Source organism: Drosophila sechellia, chromosome 2R, assembly GCF_004382195.2.
Source record: "Drosophila sechellia strain sech25 chromosome 2R, ASM438219v1, whole genome shotgun sequence".
Classification (NCBI taxonomy): domain Eukaryota; kingdom Metazoa; phylum Arthropoda; class Insecta; order Diptera; family Drosophilidae; genus Drosophila; species Drosophila sechellia.
Window position 1 is genome coordinate 11,515,650 of NC_045950.1, and position 11,320 is coordinate 11,526,969.

The 11,320-nt window shown below is 45.2% G+C and overlaps 1 protein-coding gene across 1 annotated transcript in view; it reads left to right on the top strand.

Moving 5' to 3' along the window:
* Positions 1 to 11,320, top strand: part of LOC6609283 — a 55,301-nt gene that overhangs the window by 38,890 nt on the left and 5,091 nt on the right. The window contains 7 exon segments of the mRNA XM_032716444.1: positions 1,000 to 1,124; positions 1,225 to 1,380; positions 3,479 to 3,874; positions 9,053 to 9,268; positions 9,940 to 10,073; positions 10,228 to 10,323; positions 11,111 to 11,305. Coding sequence (XP_032572335.1) covers positions 1,000 to 1,124; positions 1,225 to 1,380; positions 3,479 to 3,874; positions 9,053 to 9,268; positions 9,940 to 10,073; positions 10,228 to 10,323; positions 11,111 to 11,305 — 1,318 coding nt within the window.

Genomic DNA, 11,320 nt, shown 5'->3' on the forward strand with positions numbered 1-11,320 from the left:
ATGTCATCGTGTCAGTGTTCATTTGTAGCTGCCAATTCGCACAAAGTTGCACTTTCCACCGCCACCAGCCCATTCGCCTTCGAAATCTGACGTTTTTGTATACTTTACGCATTTGCAACAAACAACTTTATAAATATTGTGGCAATGTCCTCAGCACAATTTATTTGCCAGCCGTCTGTGTGTTCATCTGTGTGCATAAGCCACTTACAAACAATCAACGTCGAGTCCTAGGCCTCTGAGCCTGAATTCTGCCCAGTGCTCAGCAATTGCCCCATTGTGAGTCCTTCTGCTCCTGCCGGCCCTCCACTCCGCCATTCGGGTATTTCTCTGGTAAATAAAACAAAAGTGCCAGAGGGGCGGAGCGGCGGGAAGTCCTTGCAATTGGCTGTATCTGTATCTCTCTCTTTGGCGCTGTATAAATATGAAACGAATTTGCTGAAATGAATTCGATGTGTATGCACAGTATAAATAACACAATAATTTGCATAAACACCAAGGATTGAGAGATCGGGCCAAAGCACGTGATCACGAGATTGTAAAATACTCGGGGCAGTGATTAATCGACCAATTTCCTGTGAATCCAATTAGGTTAAGTACCGCACAAAGCCTGTGAATGTGTGCGTTTATTTTAAACACAATACTTTTTAATGTGTTTCTTGTCCAAACATTCTCACACATACGCACCATCGGTCTGATTAATGTGCATTGTCCTTTGTCCGCCGTCCGGTGTCCGTTGTCCATTGTCCACACACCATTGTTCATTCGCCATTGTTTGCTGTTGTCACTGTGCACATAGCGTATAGATATACAGAAACATAAAATAGCATAAGAGCAGCCTTCAAATGCAATGTATGTTCATGCGATTTATGAGCATATGTTTAGCCATTTGGCCGCTTTTGGCCAACTGCGCTTCGTGTTGGCTCCTGGGGAAAGTGCAACATTTGCGACTCCATTAACGGGTACACTCACTAACGCCCTTCGGTTGCATCTCCCTCACAGGCGCAATGGAGCCTCCAGCACAGCCTCCGAGCCTCTGCGTCCCAATCTGGATGGCAGCCACCACCTGCAGGAGTACACCTACAAGAAGATAACGGCCTGCGACGTCTGCTCCCAGATTCTGAGAGGTGGGTATGCGGAAAAGTAGTTAGGATATTTGGTTCACTGGCTGGAAGGGACTGCTCCCGCTCCTTATAAGCAAACATTCCTAACCCTATTCGCTTGCAGGGCACACTCGCCAGGGATTGCGCTGCCGCATCTGCAAGCTGAACGCCCATGGAGATTGCGCCCCCAATCTGCCGCGCTGCCAGCCAAAGCAGAAGCTGCTGCGGCGACAGAAGAGCACCTCGGAGCTGGAGAATCGCGTTGATATCGAGGAAGAAAGTGAGTATCTGGCACGCACCAGCATCACAGCCATGGCCCCAGAAAACAAAAGATACACGAAACAGAAGTACAAGAGCACAGAAATACACAGAAGCTGGAAGCAAAAACGAAACAGGCTAAGCCCACATACCTTACATACTAACAAACCGCTTGAGGCCGGCTAACGACTTGCATGGGAAATGCGATGTGCTGGCAAGCGAAATTCCCCAACAATTTGTTCGACTGGCCCTGCCCGAACTGTGTATGCATCGTGGCATTAGCATGTCCTGCTCCAGGATTCCACCTTGAATATGGGAGTCCAAGCGAATGCGATTCGTTCTCCACTTTGCTCCACTGCACTCCACTTACCTTTATCCTTTTGGGCCAGACCGCATCAGCGACATTTTGTTTGTCGCTTGGCAAAAACACTTATTGATTCGAGCTGGCCAAAAGAGAATGCCGAATGGGAGTGGCTGGTGTATCAGTTGATTTCACAATGGATTTATGGCACTCGTGGGGTAGACAGATTGTGGCACTTGTGATTTGTGTCGCAATTCTCCAGACCTCAGCGAGCAAGAACTTTAGCAATTTCCCTGGCTCCTTCGGTTACCCACACCCGTTCGGCCAACACACCCTCTCACATGCACAGCAACATACCCAAACGCATTGTAAAATGTCCTTTGAGCTTCATAGACGTCGACTGACGACGACGATGATGATGATGATTTCCTGCCCAATGAACTGTAAACAATTGTGTTGAGGAAACTAGAATCTGTTGCATACCTTGCGGGTGCGACGCTGCCATTCACGTAGTTTATCTATCAAGCACACAAATTCCAAATTTGCCGACTCTAGACGTTAATGTGATTAAATCAATATGAAATCCTCTTCCCTTCCCCCCAAAACAAAACAAAAACCACACCAAAACAAAACTATGCGAAACACAACTAGCCTCGCCACAGGAGTCGCTTGTTGCAGCTGCAGCAGATCAGGCGGATGATCCGAGTCCCAATCTGAATATGAATACGAATACGAATACGATTACCAATCCGAGCGCAAATCAGTTGAATGTGCCAAATGCGAAGTTCCGTCAAAAGACGCCCTTCATGCATCGCATTGCGCAGCTAGGTATCCAAATAAACAGTATTATTCGATTTAGTATGTGCCATATACGTACATCCAACATCAATATCAATATATTAATACTCGTATAGTATGCGCCAGATACTCGATTGAAATGCGCTTGACCTTATGATTTTGTTCGTACTTTGTGTTTGACTGTTGCGCTTTTGACCCACCTAATTAGCGAGATATTCAGCGAATGACAACCAGCTCAAAGTATATCGAACACACACACCCACTCAGCACACACAGCTCACACCACACACCATACACACATACTGATATGCTGAGACCACAAGGGACACAAGGTATCCGGCAAATCGCGAACCCTGTTAAACAAAATATAAGAGCTGGGGGACCACCCAACGAAATCAGTTCAAGTAGTGGAGCATGTTATAGCCGCAATACTCAGTAATCAGTAATCAGTATTCAGTAAATATCAAACAGTTCACTAGAAATTGCCTCACTTCTCATACCGCATACGTGTTGTTGGCTACTTGAGTTTGGATCGGTTTTGGGTGCCACATCCTAGACATCTGGCTCATCAAGGACATGCCCACCAAGCGGCCTAGAGTAAAGTAACATCAAGCCTAGCTGATCGTTATTATATGTAATACATACCCACCTATCTCTCTCACACACTCTATATGAATTCAAAAGAGTAACCGATCCCCACATCAAGCTCATCCCCAATTATCGAATCGCCCCTGAAACCACTTGCAATTTGTACTAATGCACTTCAACAATGCATCAACAACATCAACATCATCCCAATCCGACAATTTGAAAACGATATCGAATCGAACCAATCCGAAAAACCAAAAAAAAAAAACTGGCCCTTCATCAACCGTACCAACTTGTCAATGTCAACTCTCCTACTTCGGCACCAAAAAAAAAAAAATAATAATTGCAAAATCAAATCAAGAAATTACCGAAATCGATCAAATTTACCGCGTGCTGAAACAAGCCGGCGAACTCAAATCCGGGCATCTTGCAGCAGGCGCCGACAAATCCGTCCAGGGGAAGCAAATGGATGGCAGCGTCGCGGGAGGATCGGCGCTTCCGGTTCCGGTTCTCTCGGAGCGCGAACTGGGCCGAGCTCCGCCGCCGGATATACCGATTGTCAGTGTCTCGGAGCTGGCCCTGCAGGAGCAGCAGCAGCAGCAGCAACAACAGCAGCAGCAGCAGCAACAGCTACAGCTACAACAGCAACATCAGCAGCAGCAGCGCAGTCTGGCATCGGTGGCGCAGGCGGCGGCGGTACGGGCGGGACGAGGTGTGCGTCCGCCGCCGGTAGCCATGCCCATTCTGGGCGTACAGCTGCAGCAACAGGAGCTGCAGCAGCAGCGCGGCGGACTGCCGGTGCCCAGCCAAGATATATCTAGTAGCTCAGGTCCGACAAGTCGCCAAGTTGCCGACGAAGTAGTTTGTGTTATTCTCTACCTAAAATCTCTATCTCTCTATCTCTGCATTCTTTCGCTCATTTAACATTTTCGCAATTATTTTGAGAATCCTTGGTTGTAGTTTCGGTTTTGGTTTTGGTTTCGGTTTCGGTTACCCACCTCTCCTCTACTTTTTGTATGTCTCGAGTCCCGGATCCCGTCTCAGTGCCTCAGCTTAAACATCATCAAACTGCATACCAAAAGTAAAAGAATGCCATCGTATTGTCCAAAACCAAATGTCACCAGTCCATATAGTATCGGGCTACCGTTCTCTCATTTTCTGCACCCGAATCGTAGAGCAGATAGTAGTAGTTCATAACTATCCACATTAGTCACACACAATTGCATTCCCTTTGCGAGCATATTTAGATTTGGCAAAACAATTTCAATTTCACTCACATTGCGCTAACCAAATAATTGCTCATACGCCCCATTGCTTCGCTATGAAGTTGCTGGATTTTTTGGCCAGCTTTTAAACACAAACACGCCACACAAATACCTAATAGCTAATAACTCACATATATATCTATATATATGCATTTTGTATATAATTTATTCTAGAGTTGAAATTTGAATTTGAATTTGAATCGCTATTGACTGAAGCAGTTGCCGAAATATAGTGTTTTGTAGCATAGCCAACATCAATTATAGCTTACGCAAACACATGTAGCATCTACGTATCATATTTAGTTGAACGTAATTAATTTGTGTATGCCAAACACTTTGTTTTCCTTTAAACATCCTGATTTCCCTAGCCTTCTCTATGCAAATATACAAATACATGCTGAATCGAGCTCAGCCAGCACACAATCAACAAACCAGCAGTGTGTGAATGGAGGGGCAAGTGTGTTTGTCTACGCGAATGAGCTTCAATTAAAATACATGGTCTACTTGTTTCATTTCGTCTCGTCTCGTCTCCTCGTCTGGTCTCCATTCGTCTGGTGGCCCCCAGAGCAATCACAGGGCAACATGACATTGCCTTTTTGTCGCCTACTTAGGGCCACAATTCAGACCGCTCCCCTTTGGCCGCAAAGTGCCCTAAATCTTGGCAAGTGCGCACATAATTAGCGCCACAGCTCTTGGCGCTGCACACTGGCAACTAGCAACCTGCATCCGGCAACCTGCAACCAGCCATCTGCAACATGGAATGGGCAACTTGCAGCAAGGCAGCTGTAGCTGCAAAATTCCCTGCGGTCTGTAGCTGCATTATTCCAATTAGCAGTGTGCGAATACAGCAGCGTACTGATTGATTGCAGAATGTCTGTTGCGGTTGTTGTTGCTGTTGCACGAGTTCTTGTGGCATCTATCTTGGCCTGACCCTGATTAGTTGTAAGTTAAGTTCCATTCGAATTCCAAATGTCAGATTCCAGATTGCGAACACAGAACTCACATATATGATAAACATACTGATTTACTACGCTTAAAATAAAAACACATATATATCTATATATTCTTTCGTGTTCATATCTTTTTTGCCAAATTTTCGTTCGCTTGCCAAACTCAAATTTACCAACCAATAACCCAACCAACCAACCAACCACATCAAACAAACACACCAAGAACCGCGATACGGCCAGTTCTTTGCCCCCGTATCGAACATGTCCAGCTCGGCGTACATCAGCAATGGCATCGGCATCAACTACTACACGGGCAACACCCAGCAGGTGGCGTACATGCAACAGGTACCTGCCACATCCTCCTCCATATCGGCAGGAACCTCGCCGGCACACCAGCAACAGCAGCTGCAGCAGCAACAACAGCCACAACAATGCGGGAGCAGCACCAGTGGCAGCAGCATCAACTACTCGACCACCGATCCAGGACTCCGGCGGCGTCTGTTCGCCGGAATCCGGCCATTGTCCGTGTTCGGACGATTGAGGCAGCAGAGATCCTCGCAGCACCGGTCGATCTCATTGCCAGAAAGTAATTACGACACACTGGAGCACATGCGAGGCAGTGGGGACAGCAACAATCACAACAGACCGCTCCACAATGACACTGTCATGCCGATGCAGAAATCGTTCCATCTCCCAGCCAGCACTAGCAGCAACACAACAACAACAACAGCCACCACACCATCAACATCATATTTCGGGGATGCCTATAATAGCATTATAGACCCCATCATAGCCATGAGTTCTCGTTGGAACAGTACTGCATTTGATTCCCACTCGACATCGATGTTTAGATTGTGTTACCGTGTTCTGTGTATCTTTTTCAATTTATTTCCCGTGTAGTGGGCCACAGAAGTTGTATCTGTCTGTCTGTTCGTCATTCATATGTATGTATGTGTACAAGTGCGTGTTTGTTGGCCACTGCCAAAGAATATAGAGACAAGATGGCATGGATGCGTTTTAGTTATTCCAAGTGGCAAGCTCAGCTCCGCCCATTAAAACAGTGGTCGGATTAAATGCCAATTAGTCTTAACCCAGTTTACACTTCAGGCAAATGGCTCATTTCCGCTGCAACAGCACCAAAAGCAATTGCAACGCCATCATTTGTATACATGGCCGAGTTCCTTTCGCGCTGAAAGCAGCTCCATCAGCCTTCAGCTCGGCTGGAGTCGAATGGAAGGAAACTTACTCCATGGTGATGGGATTTTTATCCTCGTACACTTTTAGAAAGGCATTACAGGTCTTGAAATATTTGGTTCTTTAACAGAACCACACTAGTAACTCTTTTCGAAGGCATAAAGATTTAAACTTGATTTATATATCTGCTGACAACTACTTCTAACTTTTTTAAGTGTAATGCCGCATATCGTAAAAATAATGGGTGAATAAGAGATATTAAGTTAAAGTTTAGAACATAATTTAAAAGTTCCTAACTTAATTTTAGTAAGTTCCAAGCTGATTTGCTTTTAAATAGCCCGAAGTCAAATTTCCTTCGTACTTAAATTTCAGTTTTCAGTCCGAGTCTCGCGCTTGGCCATTAACTTATTGAAGAACAAAACATTTAAACATTAGCGCTCTTTGTTACTTGATTTTATTTTCACTGTATGCCCGTTTCCGGGACTTTGCACACTGCCACTGTTTATGCCGCAGCTCCAGTGCAGGACTACAGTTGCCGTGTAAATTACAAGCCATTGTCAACTTTTGTGCAAAAATTCAGCCGCACAACTTGGAAGTGGGGTTGGGTGGGCGGTAGCTGGAAGCTGGAAGCCGCTGCATACAAATGTTGCATACGGGCCACAAACTTTTTAGCCGAGGCGCGAGTTCATTTGTGCTTAATGTTTGCTGCATTTTTAATGCCACTCGCACAGAGAAAGCGACGCAAGTTTAAAGTCGCGTTGCCAACTTTTTTGTCTTAGGCCAGAGCTGACTTCTTGTCGAAGGGCGGATAGGGGGCTGGGGGATGGGCTGGACGGGGGGATGAGGCAGTTGGGGCGGATGGCTGGGGGCCGAGGTTGGTCCCAAGCCGAACTAATTATGCTAAAAATTGTTATGACACACAATCTTTTTGCGCTCCTTATTTTACTTTCCGTTTTGGGTCTGCCTTTCGTTTGGCCTTCCCCGGATCCCCACCATCCCCATCCAGGATCCTTGCATTCCTGCCATCTCGTAGTTGCCGGTCCCGACTTCCTTGTGTCACAAGTTCTAGCGGGGCACTCTGCACTTATTTTGCGAGGATTACGTTTCTGCTCTATTACTTGGGCCAGGGATGCTGGTTATGGTCCTGCTCCGCTCCTCTGCCGGTCTTCTTTTGGGCGTCCTCCGGCTTGTTTTGCTTTGCTTTATGCATGAACGCTGTCTTAATGTTTAATATTTTCTTTCGGGCTTCTTGCCTTCATTTAACTTAATTAGTTTTAATTCATATTTCTCGGCGATTCAGTCAGAGAGCGTTTGCCTCCGCCAGCGAGGCAGTTAATCGATCGAAAAGCTACTAACCCCACCATCAACTAACGAATAACCAGGACTCAAACTACAAGCGATATATATGGTATATACTTGATACAGCGTCAGCGAATCCGAAGTCCGAAACAACGCGACCCTTTGGCGAACCACTGATGCTCCTCAAGAGCACGGAATCCAATCCGGATGAGTCCAAGGGCAATCGACGAGTGCGCTGAGGACACAGATGAATAAGGATAATGATGGGAAGGAGGATGAGGATGAGGGTGGCGGAACACTTAACAATCTAATTTAATACAGTTCTAGAGCGATTTATGGTTTAAGTTCTTGATTTCATTATACCCTAGACACCTAGCCCAATTGATGTTCTTATTGCAGCACAGTAATTATTATAAAATACTCCACACATAGTTTAATTTACCCCCTACCTATACCTATAGCTATCTATCGTGTATCTTAGTTAATTTCGGTCCTGCGAATGTGCGTGAGCCAGAGAGCAATGTTAAATGTATATTACGATTAAAGTATTAAGTCTTTTCTGATTACACCACAATTATATTCTAAATGTTGTACGAATGTTGTAAATACCGCACCAAGCCCACACGTAAACCACAAACGAATGACTATAATAACACGAATAAAAAGCAAAACGATATTTGGCTTTCCTTCACTCCGAGGATAAACACAATCACGCTCATCTGGCACAGGGCGATGGAAACGAGTTTTCTATGATTTTCTATATATATATCTATGTTTTGTATAGTCAAAATCCGAATTGGCCAGCACGATACACACACTCACACAACCAGCAGTATTCTTACGTTGGCTTTTGATTTTGTGGCAACTGAAACGGTATGACTAGAATTAATAATACACTGAAACATGCCAAAAACACTCGCTGTCTCTTCCTGAACGTGTCGAATGTTGCTCTGTTGCAAACTTACAATCTAAATACGAAACAAAAATTCTGAATTGCATTGATTAAGCTACAAACGTTCTATCGATGTCCTTGCAAAAGGCCACTAAGTGTTCAACGTCTTTTCAGTTTAATTTCTAAGTTATTTTGGGTTTTTGTTTAGATCTGTAGACGCCTAGTTTCCAATATGGTGTTACCAAATGCTTAACAAACGAAATTAAAATCAACAAATTTTTATTCCTCATCTTATTGCCATTTTTTTTGCCAACTGTGTATCGTCCGACACACGACAACCAATATGACCATGTACCAAACAAAAAATCAAAATCAAAAATCCAAATAAACAACTACAACAACAACAGCACCGCACTCACCGCGTCGCCAAAAGTTGAACTTACGCATGAAATCCCTGAGCCTGGACTCACCAGAATCGTCGGAGCTGCACGGCCAGTTCAGGCGTAGAACCCAACTGCCGGGCACAGGCGCCTCCACATCAGCCGGCTCCGGTTACTACCACGGTGGGTCCGGAGGCCACCTGGAGCACAGCACTCCGCCGTCGAACAACAGCCGTCTGCACTGTAAGTAGCAACCCAGTAAACGATTCCGGTCCGGTTTGCCGGTCCCGCTTCGGCCGATCCCCGGTTCCTGGTTCCCGGTCCCCAAACCGATACCGATAACGAACCTGATTCCGGACGACGACGTACGCTGCACCACTTACCAATCCAACTAGTCCAGCACCACCACCACTTACCCATCCACAGCAGGCACCTCTGACGGGTCTCAGTTCATATAAGTCTAATTTCCGAAACTAGAATGTATGTATGACACCCACAACTACTACCCATCTTAACTGCTTAACTAAACTTACAACTATACTTACTTAACTAACTATGTAAATACGTTGCCAGAGTACGAGTCGAGTAAAGTAAACATTTGTTGAGTAGTTCGATTTCGTTCACCTTTTATCTAGTAGTTAATTGCAGCTTTTAGATACATGCTAACCGTAAACTAAGTATCTTCATCTGCCGACACACATCTTCAATCTCCTTCAAGTCCCACACTCCCATTGATCTACTTTATTAAACGTATATGTGTATAATTTATCTGTACAATATCTATATCTTCTTTTTCCATGGATATTCTTCTGATTTTTCGTTCATCCACTTGCATTCGATTAACCAAACCAAAACAAACCGTATCCATTGAGCCTGTCCTGGAGCAGGGACTAACGCATCCAAAACCATTACAGCACCATCGAGCCCCTCGCATCCGGGCCGCAAGCTACTGTATGCCACCCGTGGAATGCGTGGTGGCAGCGTCGATCTGCCGGACGAGATGGAGAAGTCGCAGTCCTCGGCCAGCACCTCGCCGTGCCTCTCACCCGTAAGACATCCCCAGGTAGACCCCACTCCACTCCTCCTACTAGCAACCCCTTTGTTTTTGAATTTATTTCGCCTGATCCGCTCGTTTGATTGATTGCACATTAGCCTGGCCATGGTATTAACCCAATCCCAACACACACTTCACCTATTTCAAGAAAACCCATCGTCTGTTGCCCACGAATCTGTATGTCATCATCTACAACTTCAAGGCGCGACATGCCGATGAACTGGATCTGAAGGCTGGCTACAAGGTGAGCTTATCATACGGGGACTATCTACTCCAAACACCCACTTTATAAATGAATGGGCTTATGAATAATAAACAAAGCGCTTTGTTTAATCCGCTAAGCGGTGTACTTAGTTTGCACAATGGCTGCCAGGGAAAATGGTTAACTAAATCAGAAACATATATGCGTACTAGTGTGTGTTTGTCCAGGGCCCTTCATTCAATATGAAAACGAATAGCGAACAATGCCAGCGAAAAACTTGTTTATTTGTCATACAATCGAGCATATGGAGGAAGCTCGTTTTCCACTGCGTAAACATGGCGAAATAAACAGTGAATAAGAAGAAATAATAATAGTTACCGACTTTTTGTGTACATTCCCTGATTGCGAGTGCCTGCCCGCCGCCGGCAAAGTGTTCAATATTTACAGATTAGCTTTTGTTTGGACGGCGTCCTTGTTCGCGAGCTGGTTTTCCATTCGAGCAGGATAGAGTCAAACTTTGAGCTCCATTCCCAGGCCGCTAGGGATTTACTACGCGGATCGATATGAGATTTTCATAGCCGCACTTAAAACGCAAAAATATGATATTTCGCAAATACATTTATAGCTTACCGAGACTTAGCACAAACTTTTTAAGTACTATCTTTTAATAGTAGTGTACTTCGGGAAAGGATACTGTATATCCTCTGTATCTTCAAATACGAAAAATTTATGTCATAGCGAGCACCAGCTAACATAATTACCTAATTAATTAGCTACTAGAAGAGTATACTGGGTTAAACTTTTGAAATCTCTTACTTCTGAAAACTAGGTGACTGTCATTGACAATTCAGATCCGGACTGGTGGAAGGGAAAAGTGCTGGGACGAGTTGGATACTTCCCATCCAAGTACTGTGTGCGTCTGAATGCCAACGAGAAGCCACTGCAGGTGACCCACAATCTCCAGGTGTCGGACAGTGAACGTGGCGAGAATCTCACCCTTCTAAGGGACCAGATTGTCATACAGGTGAGACCCACAACC